The sequence below is a fragment of the Lingula anatina genome, chromosome 3, assembly GCF_051362555.1.
Source record: "Lingula anatina isolate TDL-2025a chromosome 3, LinAna3.0, whole genome shotgun sequence".
Taxonomy (NCBI): Eukaryota; Metazoa; Brachiopoda; class Lingulata; order Lingulida; family Lingulidae; genus Lingula; species Lingula anatina.
Genome location: NC_141769.1, coordinates 16148596 through 16169016, shown reverse-complemented (window position 1 = coordinate 16169016; position 20421 = coordinate 16148596). Strand labels below are relative to the sequence as shown.

Genomic DNA, 20421 nt, shown 5'->3' with positions numbered 1-20421 from the left:
AAAATATCAAGAAGGTGCGGTCCCGCTGTCATTTATTTCAATATAGTACGCTTAAGATTGGGAAAAAGTTATAATGAGCAAAAGATAATTAATAAATATTTGACATAATAATGATAATAAAAAATCTTTAAAAAAAAATTCGGAGGGTCCTAGTAGGTGACGGTGGCCACCATGTACGTGCAAGTTGACGTCATGAACAGAATTAATAGACCGGGTTTCTATTGTATTGTGGAAATAGTTTCGTGGTTTGTTAATGTTAATTTACAAGTACAGGAAAATGTCTGAAAATCTTGCAACTATTAGAAAAATAAAGGAAAAAACAAACGTGTGAAAGCAAGTCTTGGTTTTATTGTTGGAAACCATAAATCGCCGTTTTCCATTTTCAAATCAAATTTCCTTAGACTCTGTCCTTTTAATTAGACTGCCACTATTACACTTATCAAGCATACGGATATCAATTCTACACAAAAAAGGTGAACATTAAGCCATACCAAAATATATTCATTTTCTAGGCGACCAAACACCATACGCCCAAACTCTTAATTCTACTTCCGCGATCAAAATGACGTGCGTTACCAAAAGCATTCCCAGCAGTTTTCAGGCAAATGCAATTCTGAATCATAATGTCCAAACTGGTCACCCTGACACAATGCAAGCCCAAAATGCCACGTTTTAGTACCCATTTCAATCCCAAGTCACTGACAGAGACTAAACATTTACCCGTGAAAATAATCACTAAAGATATTCCCGACATTACAAGATATTCAATCACCTTTAACGTACCACCTGACCAGGTAGAAAACAAACATTCTTCAGAAGTTACACAGAGCAAAGAAAAATGCAATTCACTTATGTTGCGCTGTGAAATGATGCACTTATATATAATCCTGATAATAAAGATTGTCTCTTTGGGACATGGCTGCTATTTAAAATCTTATCGTAGGACGATGATGAATAAACCAAGGATCTTACTTGGGCAGATTCTAAAAGCGTAGCCGCATAATTGTATGACTGACTGCCAGCAGACATTAGCAATTCGAAACGTACCTCAGCGAAAGTTGAATGTCATATGTTTCAGCAGAAAGTAGAATGTCACCTAAAGGATGTCGTGCAATAGCAGTAGCTGTCTATATTGTTTACTGGTAATTCTTTAATTCACATGGGGGTATCAGGTGTTCTCTTACATTGTTCTCAACGTAAATGTTATAATCAATCAATGTAGCGGATGTTTGGCTACAAGCTAATTAAGATGCCAAATCACTTCATAACAAGTACAGGAATATGCTTAAATTACTAAACATTTCAATGTACGTGAGAACAGCAACACGTGCTAATAAACCACGTGAGCTTTTTGCTTTGGGAAGGGGGGGAGGGGGTATCTTTATTGTCATGCGGTCCCACAGTCCTCTAAAGATCTAACTACATTCTTTGCTAAAGATTGAGATTAGTTATGACCATTTTCTAGCAATAATCTAATAAGGATAAAGTAATAGCCTCACAGTCTGAGATTAAAGGTCTCTTGGTTTTTATGGGGAAGAGTTTATCAATACTAGAGAAGGGTATTAGATACACTGTATTAGTACAGACAAAACCATGTAATATATATATATATATATATATATATATATATATATATATATATATATATATATATATAGTGAGGAATATATACTTATATGCATACATATATATATATCCTACTTTATACTTAATTAATATACGGAGTCTACTATTTTACTTTTAATTAATTTTAGCTATTTGCTCGCTTGATGGGTTTCTCGCGTCCTTCTGCTGGCTTCACAATTCACGTGGCTGCTATCCAGCTGAAACTGCATTTTTATAAGCAACAAGACCTGTAGTTAACACTGCCTCATCTGTTCACTGATGGGAATTAAACTTCTTTTGTTTTAGGTAAGTATAGAGAAGACAATCATATCTCTCAAAATAATGACAATATTAAGAAAATATTACTTTAGTTATTTGATTTTTTATGTAACTACAAGCTCTCCATGAGAATTTTGGATAAAGTGATATGGCTTGAGCAAAAGAGAGAAAAAAAATGAAACTAATTCCTCTTTTTTGTTCAAATCATAGTAAATCAAAATCAAATAATAATAATACCTCAGAATTACTCCCAATATTTAGACTAAGACCACTTTTAAAGCAGAAATCCCCCTACAATAAATAAATAAATAAAGTTAAATAATAATATATTCTTTTCTCCAGTTTCAACCCAATTAAAGCATACTCGTTCACAATACGTATCTCATCCTATGATGGAATTTACATCTGATCTCAAAGGAAATAAAAAGACACTGAATCCACACATCCTACACTTCATGTTGATGTTCTTCTTGTTGACTCAATTTCAGTTGACCTATATTTAATTGACCTAGTTATTGTCGACCCAGTTGTAGAAGTCTTCCAGTCTCCCTGTCCACAGCAGTAGTTGTTGCTCTGCACAAGACAGGGGCTTTTGGAAGGTATCTTTAAGCTGATTTCCACAAAGACATGGGTGGGGGACTTCAGTGCGGCTCAAACTGGCGTTGCTGTTTCTGTTGTTCTAGCAGGCGTTCCAAAGGAGAGGGCCCTGATGTCCAAATTGACTGCAACCCCAATATGTAAACAAATAAATAAATAAATAAATAAATATCATCACCGAAGCCAATGCTGTTATTTATTTGGTTCTAAATAAAGTATGTTATGTTACATTAATACTATATTACAAACCATTATCATACGATGGCTTTAAAGCAATAATAACTCTTCCTTTGAGATTCAAAAATCTGCAAGAAATACATTGTAAACAACGCATGGAAATATATTATATTGCATTTTACCACTAAAACGGCCGTTATTGTAGTAAAACTAAAATCTGTGCTTGTCAGTAGGGCTTTCGATGCCTTTCTTCCCGGTCGTCAAGGCATTCGTTGCCAATGACGTTTGGGTGTCACGCAGATTCTCGCATTCATTCGAGACCAAAATAACATATGGCGCCAAACGCTAGTGCAGTCCACAGACGTAAGTAGGGAGTTTTTGTACAGTGCGTCAGATAACGAACAGCCCAGAATGGCACACATTGTGGATATAAATGCATTTTTAACAAAAAGACGAATATATCTCATGAACCTTACATTATTGTTATATAGTGTTGTTGTTGTTTGTTGTCTGCCTTTCCCACAGTTTTAAGTAGGTCACCAGTGACTATGCAATGTCAGAGAGGGCTCCGTCAGTTAAAATCTCTTAAGAAATTTTAACAAAAAACCGTACGTTTAGGAAAAAAACCCTGGATTAACTTTGAATGCAGGAATGGGGTCGTTGACCATTGCTAAGTACAGGAAAATTGCCGTTTTTTCCAGGAAAATCCAATTTTTGGCCAAAACGAAGAGTTATTATGACTTTAATTTCACACAAGTTCCGTTGAAACTCAGTGACAAGTTAACTTTTTGAAAACTAGCAGTTACACACAAAAAGCAATAAATAAACCATTCATAAAGCTTAGAAATTTAGACTAATATATTGCCTGCAATTTTTTAAAGAATGGATCTCAAAATACTTTCAATGTTGCTTTTTGTCTCACTGAACCTTCTCCCTTTTCTTCTTCAAAGACATACTTCTTACCTGAATGCTGTTGGACATCAACGGGTTCCCAGAGGGGGCACCAGGGGGGGTCTGCTGCTGGGGTGGGTGTTGCTGGCCCCACACCTGGTCCCCAGGGTTGAACCCATACCCCAGCCCAAGCCCCTGGGCCATGCCCACATCACTGCCTCTGTCTCCTGCCAGACCAGGGGGGTCACTTCCCAGTCCCCGTAGCCCAGTGTCCCCAATGCCCAGCATGCCGTGACTTGGAACCTTGGACCTTCCCTGTGGGTTGTCATTACCCACACCTTGAGATAGAAAAAAAGGCATGCCTGAATACATGAAAGAAGGATTCAATAAATATCTCATAAAATTCATCAAAAACGGTTTATTACTCTGATCCAGAAATGTACAGTAGAATAACTCACTGTTTTCATGACGCAAATTTTTAAAGCAAAATAACCTGAAATTTATTTCATTTTTTCTTTTTCTTGACAGCAATGAGCTGAAGGTCAGCTAAAGACTAATCTCACATGCAAGATATGACTTAGTTTCCTGTTATAACATTTCTTATGGTGATACAAACCTTTTCCTTGTATAATTCCCTCCCTGTCACCCTCAGTGCCGCCCCAGGGGGAGTTGCTGAACAGAGAGTAAGAGCCGGCAGATGGGTTTCTTTGAGCAACACCAAACATTGGGCTACAGGAAATGTAGTGTGAGCATTGAACAGTTATACAGGGTGTGTCCATAAACAAGGCAGCAAAGCTGTCAAATGTACAGACAAAAAGCAGGAAATAACAAAACAGGCTACTGTCAATTCTGATGCAAAAGTACATTATGCTTAACTGCAAATTCAACATCAAATTTTAATTATGCTCAACAGGTATTACCAATGTAAGTGAAATGTGTAACAAGCGTAAGGCTTCAGGCCCATGGGAGTTTAAGTTCACACTTTGAAAATGCCAGAATGAGAAAAATGAAAATTTCACATAAAACTGCTTAAATTCAATAATAAATGATAACCCATTTGAGCTGGCTTCCTTATTTGAACTGCATGCCAATCCTACAAATCATATTTGTAAGTTGAAAATAATAATAAGTAACACAGTTTTCTTTTCATAATGTTTGTAGTAGCAGTGCAAAAAGATTTTTGTCAATTTTGATGTAACATTACATAATAAATTACAGAATAATTATCACCAATTTTTGATTATTGACTATAAATAGCATGGACATGTAGAAAACTTGATTACCATTTGGCTTCATGTCCATGGGAGCTTCGAGTCCCACAATGAATATGCCAACATGATAAAAAGGAATATTTCACTAAAATGTATAACTTCCAGAAAAAGAAGCCAATTAGACTGCTTTTCTAACTCAGGCTGCATTTTAGTCCTGTTTCTTTTTTGAAAGATTGACAATCATAAGTAACATGGTTCTCCCATAATGGTCATCATGGCAGCAGCACCCAAAATTGTGTTTTCTTCTATTTTAATGCAATATTACATAATGCTTAACAGCATAATGACCATCAGTTTTTATTAATAAAAGATCTGTATCATGGATTTTCAGAAATGTGACTAGCATGGGTCTTCAAGCCGGTGGAGATTCTTAAGTCACACCTTGAAAATGCCAATATGTGAAAAATTAAATTTTCACAAAAAACTGATTAACTGCCAAAAAAATTTACCAAATAGACTGCATTGCCCACTGAAGCTTTATTTAAGTCCCATGTTTCTTCCTGTAAGTTTGAGAACAGTAAGTGACATGGTTTTCCTTAAATGGTCATCATGGGAGCAGTGTCCAAAATAGGGGTGTCTTCAAATTTTGATGCAATATTACATAATGTTTAACAGGATAATTACCATCAATTTTTAATAATAAAATATTAGTATCATGGATATTCAGAAAATGTACCTAGCAAAGGTCTTCAGGCCCAAGGAACTTCAAAGTCACACCTTGAAAATGCCAAAATGTAGACAAGACAGCACTGTCCTGAAATGTGTTTTTTTTTCATTTTTAACAATTTTTTAACATATAACAAAATTAACAATTTACTGCCATTTAAATATGATCAACTAAGAAAATTGATGAGATGGGAAAAATATCAATAGAACAGTGTTTAATGTCCAATTTCCTCCATTCTGAGTTTCTGAACATAGTGAATGAATGAATCTGACAAACTGCAATGAGTTTATTTCCATTTTTGAAACTCTATTACAATACATGATAACAATACATGATAACAAGTTTACCATAATTTTTACATAATCAACTAACAATGTTGTAAAGATGCAGGAAATGTCAAACAAACACTTTTACTAATCTTATTAGTTAAATAATGAGACTGTTAACATGCCGAAGAATTGAATCTGAGGAAATGTGAAAAAACAGCATAACTTATAAAATAATGGCCCGATTATGCTGATTTTCGAACTTGACCTGCATTTTAGTAAGATTGATTACTCCTGTGAGTTTCATGACAACAGGTCTATCGGTTTTCCTTGAAATGTGTTAACAGTGTTGCACATATGCTGAAAAGTGAAAAAAACAGCATAACTACTAAAATAGTGGCCCGATCATGCCGATTTTCGAACTTGCTCTGCGTTTTAGTAAGATTGATAACTCCTGTGAGTTTCATGACAACAGGCCTATCGGTTTTCCTTGAAATGTGTTAACAGTGTTGCATATATGCTAAAAAGTGAAAAAACAGGATAAATTCTACAATAATGGCCCGATCATGCTGATTTTCGAACTTGACCTGCGTTTTATGAATATTAGTCAGCTCTGTAAATATAAAGCCAAAAAGTAAAACTGTCTTTCACTTATGGTGTTAACGCTGAAAGTGCACGGCGACGGCGACATGATCGGCGACGGCGACGACAGACGCAGGTGATGGCAATATGTACAGACACATCTGTGTCTGTACATAAAAATACAGCCAATTTTTTTTTTATGGACCACCCTGTTATGTCATCCGAACTTGGCAGCTTCAATCATAACAAAGGAACTGTACATAGCAGTTTTCTAAATTTAGGGCATAAGTAATGGTAAACCAAGAAAAGTAAAATCAACAGTACGGTTTGAATTTACAGTTATATAACAGATTTTCATACAATCTTAAAATAATTTTCTTGATTCAAAATTTAAATCTTGGTTCCAAAATTGTGGATTACAATATTGTTGGAAAGTATGGCATCAGACAAACAAAATGGCAATGCGTGCTTCACCTAAACTCTTGTTATGTAATTATTCCCGGCTGTATTTCCTGCAATCTCATTAGGACTGCACTCATCCTGGCATAAACAGCACGCTTCTCATTTACAATGAAACAAGCTGATTAAAGACAGTAATGCAAACATTCCATCATGCCTTACTTACTTTTGCTGCCGTGCCTGCTGTGGATTATTTGCCAAGATCACTTCTATATCTGATGTAGAGAAAGCAGCCCCTGGCTGGAAGAGGACAACACACAACATATATTTATTAATTATATACATCTCCCCAATTTATCTGTCATTTTTTAAATTTCATCCAACTATACAGCTTTGATGGCTATGTTGTGGTACTTAATAAAAGGAACCCTGCTCTCAATTGCCAGTTTTCACTTTATTCATGAAAATACGAGAAAGAGAAAGAAAAAGAGACAGCACATATTTACCAATTCTACAAGTGTAATGCCATATGATTCTCTCACCTGTATGTTGATATTATTCAAATCAGGGAAATTGATCTCATCCTCTTCAAAATTGGCAGGTGTCTGGAGCAATGAAGGGGAGGAGCTTTCTCTCCTCATGGGTGGAGCATGTCCTCTGTGGGCAGGCATCTGGCCCATTGGGGGTGGTATGTTAAGTGGAGCTAAGCCTCTTCCTTTGACAGCCATGCTTAAAAGATAAACAAAATCATCAGCGCTATGCTTGGATCATGCAGGAAGGAAGTGTTCAGTTAAGTGCACATGTACCAAACAAAACACACCACAAACAGGTCAGACATATCTATCACTGTAGGCAAACACGTGTACAGGAAACTAATGAATTTTATGGCTGAGAAAAAAATAAACTGAAGACCCACAGGAAATTCTTATCTCTTAACTAGAGGATCAGAGAGGCGATACCGCCTCCGAATATTGTACCACCAGCTGGAGCAATCACATTTGTATAGACCCCCACATACACAAAATAAGGGTCACAGCCACCAGTCTTCTGCTTGACAAGCTGTAAAAATGCAATCAACAAGAATTTTCAAAATATGCAAAAAATATATATGCCTAAAAATGGTACAATCAAAGTTAAGTTCATCGTAAGGTAGGTCAAAATGCAATTTCAAGGTCACAGTAAATTGCCAGTATATGACTTCCTATTCAACTTCAATAGTAACTATGGACCTATCTCTGCCAGTTTTGGAGATAAAAGGGAACCAAAATTTGCAAAGTTCAGTTCATGGTGAAAAGTACGTCAAAGGTCAATTTCAAGGTCACATTTAGATTGCCAGTATATGACTTCATATTCAAGTTCAATAGAAACTATGGACCTATCTCTGCCAGTTTTGGAGATAAAAGGGAAGCAAAATTTGCAAAGTTCAGTTCATGGTGAAAAGTAGGTCAAAGGTCAATTTCAAGGTCACATTTAGATTGCCAATATATGACTTCCTATTCAAGTTCAATAGTAACTATGGACCTATCTCTGCCAGTTTTGGAGATAAAAGGGAAGCAAAATTTGCAAAATTCAGTTCATGGTGAAAAGAAGGTCAAAGGTCAATTTCAAGGTCACATTTAGATTGCCAGTATATGACTTCCTATTCAACTTCAATAGTAACTATGGACCTATCTCTGCCAGTTTTGGAGAAATAAGGGACTAAATGTTATAATTTTGGAGTTACCATAATGTGCCATAAATTTCCTACAGAAGAAATTAATTAAAATAAAGAAAAGGTCATTTTGGTCAAAATTCTTAAAATGGGAGGTGCTCCGAAGTTCCAGATGTTCAAATTTGATGAAATAATGTCATTTTTGACCACAACTTGTCTGCTTTGCCAAGCCTTATGTTTTATTTTTCCATAGTTCAAAATTTATTATACATTACCGTACTGCACATTTTGCTTTCACCACCAATATGTACTTTTTGATACAGCGTAACTTTGGAGACAAAAGGGAACCAAAATTTGCAAAGTTCAGTTCATCGTGAAAAGTAGGTCAAAGGTCAATTTCAAGGTCACAGTAAGATTGCCAGTATATGACTTCCTATTCAACTTCAATAATAACTATGGACCTATCTCTGCCAGTTTTGGAGATAAAAGGGAAGCAAAATTTGCAAAATTCAGTTCATGGTGAAAAGAAGGTCAAAGGTCAATTTCAAGGTCACATTTAGATTGCCAGTATATGACTTCCTATTCAACTACAATAGTAACTATGGACCTATCTCTGCCAGTTTTGGAGATATAAGGGACTTAATGTTATAATTTTGGAGTTACCATAATGTGCCATAAATTTCCTACAGAAGAAATTAATTAAAATAAAGAAAAGGTCATTTTGGTCAAAATTCTTGAAATGGGAGGTGCTCCGAAGTTCCAGATGTTCAAATATGATGAAATAATGTCATTTTTGACCACAACTTGTCTGCTTTGCCAAGCCTTATGTTTTATTTTTCCGGAGTTCAAAATTTATTATACATTACCGTACTGCACATTTTGCTTTCACCACCAATATGTACTTTTTGATACAGCGTAACTTTGGAGATAAAAGTCAAGCAAAATTTGCAAAGTTCAGTTCATGGTGAAAAGTAGGTCAAAGGTCAATTTCAAGGTCACATTTAGATTGCCAGTATATGACGTCCTATTCAAGTCCAATAGTAACTATGGACCTATCTCTGCCAGTTTTGGAGATAAAAGGGGAGCAAAATTTGCAAAGTTCAGTTCATGGTGAAAAGTAGGTCAAAGGTCAATTTCAAGGTCACATTAAGATTGCCAGTATATGACTTCCTATTCAACTACAATAGTAACTATGGACCTATCTCTGCCAGTTTTGGAGATAAAAGGGAACCAAAATGTGCAAAGTTCAGTTCATGGTGAAAAGTAGGTCAAATGTCAATTTCAAGGTCACATATAGATTGCCAGTATATGACTTCCTATTCAACTTCAATAGTAACTATGGACCTATCTCTGCCAGTTTTGGAGATAAAAGGGAAGCAAAATTTACAAAGTTCAGTTCATGGTGAAAAGTAGGTCAAAGGTCAATTTTAAGGTCACATTTAGATTGCCAGTATATGACTTCCTATTCAATTACAATAGTAACTATGGACCTATCTCTGCCAGTTTTGGAGATAAAAGGGAAGCAAAATTTGCAAAGTTCAGTTCATGGTGAAAAGTAGGTCAAAGGTCAATTTCAAGGTCACATATAGATTGCCAGTATATGACTTCCTATTCAACTTCAATAGTAACTATGGACCTATCTCTGCCAGTTTTGGAGATAAAAGGGAAGCAAAATTTACAAAGTTCAGTTCATGGTGAAAAGTAGGTCAAAGGTCAATTTCAAGGTCACATTTAGATTGCCAGTATATGACTTTATATTCAAGTTCAATAGAAACTATGGACCTATCTCTGCCAGTTTTGGAGATAAAAGGGAAGCAAAATTTGCAAAGTTCAGTTCATGGTGAAAAGTAGGTCAAAGGTCAATTTCAAGGTCACATTTAGATTGCCAATATATGACTTCCTATTCAAGTTCAATAGTAACTATGGACCTATCTCTGCCAGTTTTGGAGATAAAAGGGAAGCAAAATTTGCAAAATTCAGTTCATGGTGAAAAGAAGGTCAAAGGTCAATTTCAAGGTCACATTTAGATTGCCAGTATATGACTTCCTATTCAACTTCAATAGTAACTATGGACCTATCTCTGCCAGTTTTGGAGAAATAAGGGACTAAATGTTATAATTTTGGAGTTACCATAATGTGCCATAAATTTCCTACAGAAGAAATTAATTAAAATAAAGAAAAGGTCATTTTGGTCAAAATTCTTAAAATGGGAGGTGCTCCGAAGTTCCAGATGTTCAAATTTGATGAAATAATGTCATTTTTGACCACAACTTGTCTGCTTTGCCAAGCCTTATGTTTTATTTTTCCGGAGTTCAAAATTTATTATACATTACCGTACTGCACATTTTGCTTTCACCACCAATATGTACTTTTTGATACAGCGTAACTTTGGAGATAAAAGTCAAGCAAAATTTGCAAAGTTCAGTTCATGGTGAAAAGTAGGTCAAAGGTCAATTTCAAGGTCACATTTAGATTGCCAGTATATGACTTCCTATTCAAGTCCAATAGTAACTATGGACCTATCTCTGCCAGTTTTGGAGATAAAAGGGGAGCAAAATTTGCAAAGTTCAGTTCATGGTGAAAAGTAGGTCAAAGGTCAATTTCAAGGTCACATATAGATTGCCAGTATATGACTTCCTATTCAACTTCAATAGTAACTATGGACCTATCTCTGCCAGTTTTGGAGATAAAAGGGAAGCAAAATTTACAAAGTTCAGTTCATGGTGAAAAGTAGGTCAAAGGTCAATTTTAAGGTCACATTTAGATTGCCAGTATATGACTTCCTATTCAACTTCAATAGTAACTATGGACCTATCTCTGCCAGTTTTGGAGATAAAAGGGAAGCAAAATTTGCAAAGTTCAGTTCATGGTGAAAAGTAGGTCAAATGTCAATTTCAAGGTCACATTTAGATTGCCAGTATATGACTTCCTATTCAACTTCAATAGTAACTATGGACCTATCTCTGCCAGTTTTGGAGATAAAAGGGAAGCAAAATTTGCAAAGTTCAGTTCATGGTGAAAAGTAGGTCAAAGGTCAATTTTAAGGTCACATTGAGATTGCCAGCATATGACTTCCTATTCAACTTCAATAGTAACTATGGACCTATCTCTGCCAGTTTTGGAGATAAAAGGGAAGCAAAATTTGCAAAGTTCAGTTCACGGTGAAAAGTAGGTCAAAAGTCAATTTTAAGGTCACATTTAGATTGCCAGTATATGACTTCCTATTCAACTTCAATAGTAACTATGGACCTATCTCTGCCAGTTTTGGAGATATAAGGGACTAAATGTTATAATTTTGGAGTTACCATAATGTGCCATAAATTTCCTACAGAAAAAATTAATTAAAATAAAGAAAAGGTCATTTTGGTCAAAATTCTTGAAATGGGAGGTGCTCTGAAGTTCCAGATGTTCACATTTGATGAAATAATGTCATTTTTGACCACAAGTTGTCTGCTTTGCCAAGCCTTATGTTTTATTTTTACGGAGTTCAAAATTTATTATCCATTACCGTACTGCACATTTTGCTTTCACCACCAATATGTACTTTTTGATACAGCGTAACTCGAAAACCGTATGGAATACAAAAAAACCGAGACCACCTCCAGTGTTGGGCTTTACATGCTCTACAAAATGCAAAAAAGAATGGGTCTCTAGCATTAACGGTTCCCGAATTAGAGACAGTTTTCAGTTTTGGTATCTTATGGCCGCTACTCTCGTGAAAATGCACCGATTGACCCCAAATTCACGGATATGAAAGATGACCTGAAGGGTAACACTTTCCAATAATATTATTGGTTAAGTCTGTGTGGTGTCTGAATAACAGGGCAAATAATTTTTTTTTCGTAAAAAAATTCATTTTTTTGAAAATTTTGGCCCGTTTGACCTTGAAATAAAGGTCAAAGGTCAAATCCAAGGGCATATTTGAAATCTACACATATGACTTTTGGAAAGCCGTCTGTAGAAATTTTTCCCATAATTCCTTCCGTAGGGTAGATAATTAGCATTTAATTTTGCCATTTTTAGACAAGGGTGCATTGCAATGAGTGCCACACCTAGACCCCAAAACCGACAAAGCCCAAATTTTACGTGGAACGAGTTGAGATTATAGGTGACCTAAATCCAAGAGATGGGTACGGGGGCTCTTACCGTCTAGGAGGAGAAGCGGTAACGGTAGCCGTCTGGCGGAGCCGGCGGAGCCGCAGGAGCCGGCGGAACGATCCGGACGGGACTAAAACCATGTGTACCGCCAGCGCTAACGCTGGTGGTACAATTAATAAAGCAGTATGTCAAGACAAGCGGAATCATCCAACTGCTCCTATAACTATACTACACTACACTATACTACCTCAATCTTTTTTTATCAAAAAATGTAAGTGATAAAGTCCTACCTCTGTAGGTCCTGTATCAGCTGTTGCAGAGAGTGGGGAACTTGCTGCTGGGGCACTTGCTGCTGTGGGGGAAAATGTCCACTTCCGCCTCCCCCTCCTCCACCCTGGTACAGCCCTCCTTGTATCTGCTGCTGTTGTTGCTTCTGCTGCTGTTGTTGTTGTTGTTGTTGCTGCTGCTGTTGTTGCTGTTGCTGTCTTTGTTGTTGCAACTGCTGTAAGTACTGTTGTTGCTCTGGTGTGTGCTGTTGCTGCAGGAAGGGGCTGCTCCAGGCTTGCTGAGAGAATGGGAGTCTTGCCTCACCACCTAATTTATAAATCAATTACATTCATTAATTAACAACAAAAGGTACAAGTAAATGTTCCAATAAATTATTGAGAAATGATATAAACATTTGCTTCTGACTGTTACTCTCAAAACATCTGAAATAAAGATATTCAAATGTATATCAGATTTCCTTTCTGCATCATTTTACCTTGCTATTAACATCTTCATTCAACTCAGAACACTGCCTCCCCATGCTCCCCCTTTTCTGTCAACCCCCTCCTCTCACCCTCTAATAAAAATAATGGTTTAATCAAACAAAGACCTACCCCTAAATGAAAGTTTAAACTTTAGATTGTCAATCCCTTTGGTTAAAAATGCATAATAACGTATCACCAACTAGAAATTTACATTCTAATGAGGACCAAGAGTTACCCATGGAGCTTGTCCCTTGGAGAATTGAAAAATCCCAGAATGCAGTTTGCCATTATATTGATGGGTTATCAGAAAAATTAGACTCTGCTGTGTACCACATTAAATATTAGTGTAGATTGGAAATTAAAACAGTGAAAGACTTCAGTCACTGTACATTGTGTAGCTGAGCATGGTCAAATCAATAGAAAACCCTGGTCAAATTTTAAAATACAATTGTCTAAGAATTAGATTTTGCAGTGGTTGAGTGGACTACTTAAAGTTAAGTCTGGTAAACTGACCATATGACACTTGCACTTTTCTTATATTATCAGTACACAAAATTATATTCAACAAAGAGATGCTATGCTAACCAAGCCAAGTTCCAATCATCATTCGAGTGTGAAAAATGACATTGTTTACAGCACTTCATGACTTATTATCGCTTCCAAAGTGTGTTCTCTACCTGCACGGACAATCCCTAACACTTATTTGCCATTATTATCTTTATCAAATCTGTAGGTGACAAACGAAACCTTTGAGAAGAACAGCGATGGATTATTATGAGACATGAATGACATGCACTTGCCTTGGTGTCCGTTTAGAAAACAACAACAATTTAGTCATCAACAACTTGGACATCATCTCGTGACCTTCAGTATATATGAATGATTGTGCCTGCAGTTATCAATATTATTTAAAGACTTTATGTAGCACTGTTAAAGTAAATATGCACATTTTTTAAAAAAATAAAATTCCAATAATACTTGTGTTTTAAACTTTTCACATAGGTATTATTTTCCCATATTAAAAATATTTTCTTAACAGCATAAAAACACCTCCTGTGTAAATTTCATTGAAATACACACAAATAACAGTCAGCTGCATTCCCTTTTTCTGCTTTTTCTCTGATCGTTAAATAATAAGATGTCTAAGACAGAATGTGAAATACTAGTAAAAATGGGGCTACCAGCTAAATACCAATATAAAAATTCAAATTCAGTTAATTTCTTGACCAATGCCAAATTTTTATCCCTAACAATACACAAGGAGCTTGGAGTAACAGGCTAAACAATAGAATTAGTGCATAAGAGCAGCTATAAATGCACAATAGGGATTATCACAGAACCCCAGAAGCTTTATTCTTTCCCATAACTAAAAAATAATGTCTGTTCTTAAAAAAATGATGATATGAAAAAAAATTGTTTAACAAAAATTTTGCATAATCTGTTTATAGAGATTAAAAGCATATTATATAATAGTATAGACTGGAATTTAACATTATTAATCATACAGAAGAGCAAAAGTAAATTTGGGCTAAATAAAAAGATAAAAATATAAAAGAGCATGAAAGAACTAGGCAGTTTATCAATGATTACTCTCTTTCTTTTTTTGAAAATTATCTGGGATTTTGAAAAAAAATTTTCCTCTTAGTGCTTTCCAGCACTTATTTATACAACAGTACACTGTAAGGGCAAATCAACATCACATATTCCAAAGGTGCACTGTATTTTGGGACTGATTTGAGCTTAAAATGGAAGAACTTCCGATCATTTTTATATAATTATATATTTATATTTGAATTTAAAAAATTTACAACCATACCATTCTTTATTGATTCACAATTATGGTAGTAAATACTTTAAGGTGTGAGTAACAAACTCAAAATGTTTCCCAAAAGCATTCTTTAAACACTCTCTTAACTTTTGTCCCAACCTCATATTTTCATGTTTCTTTCCTCCCTTTCTCTCTCTCTCTCTCTCTCTCTCTCTCTCTCTCTCTCACCTTGTGCATTTGGCATTCTCTGGGGAGCAGGAGGCCCTTGTTGTGGACTTGGCATCCTTGACGGTATCCCAGCCCCCTGCTGGGCCCTGGGTATCCTGGCACTAACACCAATGGGGTTCTGTAGGGGAATCCGAGGGGATGGCTGGTGTTGAGGCATCCTCACCCCAGAAGAAAAGTTCCCCCTTGGTGCCCCATCTTGCTGCTGCTGTTGCTGCAGGAAAGCTGTAGGTTTGGGGACCATCTCTGCCACAGGGGCACCAGAAGGTTGTGAGAACTGGACACCAGAGGGCAGCATCTGCTGGGGTTGGGGTCCACCTCGGGACTCCAGCCTCAGGCCAGGCCGTATACCTGGGTCCACTTGTTGTTTGGGTTGTCTAATGAGAGGTGCTCTGGGCATGTTCGGCACCATTCCGGGCATCATACCAGGGTGGTGCTGTGGGGGCATGCCCTGGTGATATCCCCCAGGGTGAGGAGAGGGGTACATCCCTCCTTGAGATGATTGCTGCTGCTGCTGTTGTTGCTGTTGTTGTTGTTGCTGTAACAACCGAGGTGGCAGGTTACCATGGAGGCCAGATGGCAAGGGAGAGGTGGACTGGTTGCTACCACTGCTGCCATCTACTGGCAATTCTTCAAACAAGTGTCCCTGGCTGTGACTGGGGGAGAGGTCGGCCTGAGACCTGGACTGGGAGGGAGACAGCTGTAGGGGTTTTCTCTGTTCTATTTGTGGGGGTCCCTGGAGTTGAAAACAACAGACATGACAGACAGACGGACAGACAGACAGACAGACAAACAGGGTTATCACATATGTAGTGATTGGCATGCATGTAGTTTGACTGGCAGACATGACACAACTGAGAGACAAAGCGACTGACATGACACAATTGATAGGCAAACTGACTGTTGATAGACATGAAGCAACTGATAGACCAAATAATTGACAGACATACCACAAATGGCACAAAAAATGACTAACAGACATGACGTGATTAACAGGCACAAACAGCTGACAGACAAAATTACTGACAGGACATGTGATGCATAGAGTAGACATGTTTAATATTGACTGAGATAAAATGATAACTACAATATAACCAACCATGCACGGCAATAAAGGTTCACTGCATTAAGAATAAAGCTGGCACTAATTATGTCAACTGTGTTCACAGATATAACATTTCTTTTTTTAACTGACATAAAAATGATCCTTTGTTTTCATATTTCTTTGATATATTCACCAACACAGACCTGGTTTTGTGAGCCTTGGCCAGGAAGAGTTTTAGTGGCTTTATTCTGCATAATAGCCTGGAAAAGATGAAAACACGGGAATCTAGGACACCGAACTGAGCAAGATATTAATGTAGCCAAGCAATGGCAAGTCTAGTCTAATTAGTCTCTTTTCATGGTGGAATATTCCAGCAATTACTGAAACATTCTAGAAAACACATTAATAGTAAAAGCTGGCTGATGTTCAAAGCAGCAGCTGCCTTAGAATGCTTAGGTAACAAACAGTACTAATTCATATAGAGAGACCAATTTTTTTTAATTTGTAGTTTTGACTGAGATGAGATTCCACCTACCTGTATAGCCACATTCTGTCTGGAAGCTTTTCTTTCATGCTGCTGACTCTCAGAATCTGAAATATGAAAACAAGAATCATGAAACTCAAAATCTTAAGTTCTTTTACTTTCATTAAATTATCCTTCTACAATCATTTGATGGAGTAATTTCACAAGTTTTTTTTTTTTTCACCGAAATTACAGCTAATATGGAGTGAAACAGCATGAAATTAAAACAAAATAGACAAATGCACTGTGGTTAATGTCTGTGAGAAATAACTAACCAAGAACAATTTTCCTTCATATCATTTTCTAACCAGAACTAATAAGTTGAGAAACTAAATGCTAGGCCTCTGTAACAAAATTTGATCTTCCTTGATAGACACAAAGGGTGAAAATATTACTTTAAATCTGACAAAAGGGGCAGATTTCACAAAAGAACTTAATACCAAAATGTGATCTTAACATTTAGACAAAAGATACTGGTCTATATTCATTTCAGGATTAATCCATTCTTCAGAAATTGGTTTAAATCATACATCATTTGTGTTCAACTTAGGTAGATTTCAACTGATTTATCCATGGTCAAAAAAAAAAAAAAAAAAAAAAAACCTAAAATCTTTTAGTCTAGTTACGAAGACCACCTCTTGGTCAACAGATCTTTTGTAACACTAGCCCCAATTTTTTATCTGAGACTTCAGAAACCCACCGGCAGGCAGTAGTTTCACATGATAGCTAGGTGCACTGAACTGCAGCTTGCCAGACTTGAGGACCTGGAAGTTGATGAGGTTCAGACTGGGAAACTCCTCACACAGAGCCTTGCCGTGCTCCATCAAACGCTGGCACCTCAGCCGCGCCTCTACCTCACCAGGAAATAAATCGCTTGGGTATTTGCTGAAATCCAGTCTCCTGTAGGAAAGTATAGTTTAATGTCATATGGCATTAAGATGAAGGGAACAAATTGAGGCAATCCGTATTTAAATTGACATGCATAATTTTACAATCCAGATAACGGACTACAGTTAGTTTTACTAAGTCCACTTAATGTCACAGGCCTTCAAAATGATGCATCAGTTAATTCAATTATTTAAACATTCTTTAATTTAAAAAATTATTTTCATCTTTAGCTAGTACTTGGTAAGCCTGATTAAATAAATCAAATTATAATTCATTTTTGTATTTCAACTCTTTACATACATTTTCTTTTCATTAATAACAATTATTTCAATTGTTTTTTATTTGTCCTTATAAACATTTATCACCAATGAAATGGTTTACTTACTCCTGACCCTTGGAGGTTGGCAGAAAACACTGTAGATCATAGTCTTCAGGCAAAGGGAGTTGTACATCTGAAAATATAACATCCACTTGCTTAAAAAGACTGTTATAATTTTTTTTCTGAAATTGTAAAATCACATTGGTAAAACTGATTTTTAACACTCTATATACCTTGAAAAAAGAGATACTTGGTTATTGATATTGTGTAATTCTACAGAAGCCTAACCAACACTTACATTTCTCCAGCCCTGTGGTGTCCTTGACTCCAACATGAAACTGGAGGTTGTTCAGAAGCTTGCTCAGGTTACTCCATACACTGAAGAACAAAAAAATAACTTTCACATTCCTTTGTTACTGTTTTACTGGATGCTTTAACCAAAGAAGACATGTTTCTTACATTTGAAACTCATATCCTAAATACTGTAACACTGTTATACAAAATTATAGAACAAAACCCAAGAAATAAATATAAACAGATACATAAATATGTAAAACAACAATCATTCAATCTCATTTCTTCATGTAAATGAATGTATTTAAAAAGCTGATAAAAACTTTTAAATTAGTTTGTTTCGTTTTCTACTTCACCTCCATCTTGTAACCCTACTCACTTTGGCACTGTCCAGTCTGACTGACCAGTACTTACTTTGAGCCCTTGAACACTGGTTTGGCCAGCATGTCCCTGTCCAGTCTGACCCAGTCCAGCAGTATCTTGATGGCAGGCAAAGTGTGGTGGTCCTTGGCCTTCTGCTCTTGTTTAGGTGTGAAGTGGAGAAGGTGACTCAGCATGGTGGCTGGAACAGGCCACAGAATGCATGAGTTGATAATTCTTATTGCAGCAATAAATATAATAAATGTGTCACTTGAAATTTAGTTCAAGCCCAAGAGATACTCAGTAATGTGTTAATTGTGATCTTTCACTTCAGCTCTGTAGTAAACAAGTTTTTTAAAAAATCTTTTATTACTTACTGTTGTGCTGACAACTGTATCATTCACATAACAGATCCAACTAACAGAGTTACAGAAACATTAAGTTCCCGCTTCTCTTACCTATGCTCATGTACAGACTACAAGTAGACTTTTGATCTGTAAGTTTAAAGTGCAATTTCACCATCAGACAACAGCAAATAATAATAAATAATAATTATTGTATAGATACTATTCCCATCATTATAAGTACCCACCTGTCAAATTAAACACTAAGTCCCAGCAGGTCCTTTCATCCTCACTGAGCACCTCTTTGCTCTGGTCACCTCCACTGTCCAGTCTCCTGGACGCATGGTCCATAGCAAACAGGTTGACCGCTACCATCTGGACCAGCTGGTACGAGGAGAAGCTGACAGAGCTGATGTGGGAGGAGAGACTGGTGGCTAGTTTGTCGCCATGCCGTTTAGCTTTGGTCAGGTCTGACGGTAAAATATACAGAAATATGTAAATAACTTTGATATTTAAATAAATCAAATATTTAAACCTGTGAAAACAAGATGCATATAAAGTATTATAATAATCTTTACTGAAAATCAGGGATATCATTTTGGAAAAATTTCAACAATACAAAATTGCATTAGTCTAATATTAGATTGGTAAAGTATTAACAGGTAAAGAGCATTAGACTGGGGTAGAAACAGTATGTTTCTTTAAAATGTGCTTTTCTTCACATATCAATTATCTATGGCATACCACTGTCATGCTGCTTACCTGTACACAAATGGACAAAAGCATGAAACTGGAGAAATGTGCTCACAAATTCACACATGGAAAGTTTACCCCTGTATTCAACACTGAAAAGATAAGACATAACAAACTTTAAGCTATTGTATACATCATTCCAAATGGCACTCTGTCTGTAAGACTCTTCTCTTCTCTTCAGAACATATTAATAAATTTCAAATAATAAATCAAAATATTGAATTATAAAATCTCCAATAACAACTCCATTACACTGATGATATACAGCAAAATCAAAATGGAAACAAAGGATCTGCTACTGAGTAACAAGCTAAAGCTAGACCCCATTCTTCACTTACGAGTCCTTGATGAGTTTACTGTAGAACTTCTCCAGGTTAGTGGTGGCCACAGGGAATGGGTGCTTGACTGCTATACTGCGGATGTAGTAGAAGACAGTGCACAGTTTGTTTCCTTTGGCTGCTTCAAGTATGGCCAACTGGTTGTAAGGTTGACCTGGATTGCAAATATTGAAGAACAGATGAGAGAACTAAATATTTGGTAGAATCAGAAAGATGTATTATTTATACCAAGCTTACAATGGGGTTTTAAGGTATCCTTTTCAGTAATCCCTCCAAATCTAATTTTCCTTGGAAAAATATGACTGGCCAGTCATTTAGACCACCATGTC

The 20421-nt window shown here is 36.4% G+C and overlaps 1 protein-coding gene across 1 annotated transcript in view; it reads right to left on the bottom strand.

Annotated features, from left to right (window-relative positions):
- Positions 1-328: 328 nt before the first annotated feature.
- LOC106178558 (uncharacterized) overlaps positions 329-20421 on the bottom strand; it is a 29871-nt gene continuing 9778 nt past the window's right edge. The window contains exons 9-24 of the mRNA XM_013561776.2: positions 20093-20246; positions 19764-19846; positions 19250-19471; positions 18712-18859; positions 18302-18381; positions 18070-18136; positions 17497-17696; positions 16809-16864; positions 16477-16533; positions 15232-15964; positions 12774-13077; positions 7277-7463; positions 6961-7034; positions 4166-4278; positions 3622-3887; positions 329-2606 (exon numbers count right to left, since the gene is read on the bottom strand). Coding sequence (XP_013417230.2) covers positions 2526-2606; positions 3622-3887; positions 4166-4278; positions 6961-7034; positions 7277-7463; positions 12774-13077; positions 15232-15964; positions 16477-16533; positions 16809-16864; positions 17497-17696; positions 18070-18136; positions 18302-18381; positions 18712-18859; positions 19250-19471; positions 19764-19846; positions 20093-20246 — 2825 coding nt within the window. The 3' untranslated portion in view covers positions 329-2525. The remainder of the gene's footprint in view (positions 2607-3621; positions 3888-4165; positions 4279-6960; positions 7035-7276; positions 7464-12773; positions 13078-15231; positions 15965-16476; positions 16534-16808; positions 16865-17496; positions 17697-18069; positions 18137-18301; positions 18382-18711; positions 18860-19249; positions 19472-19763; positions 19847-20092; positions 20247-20421) is intronic.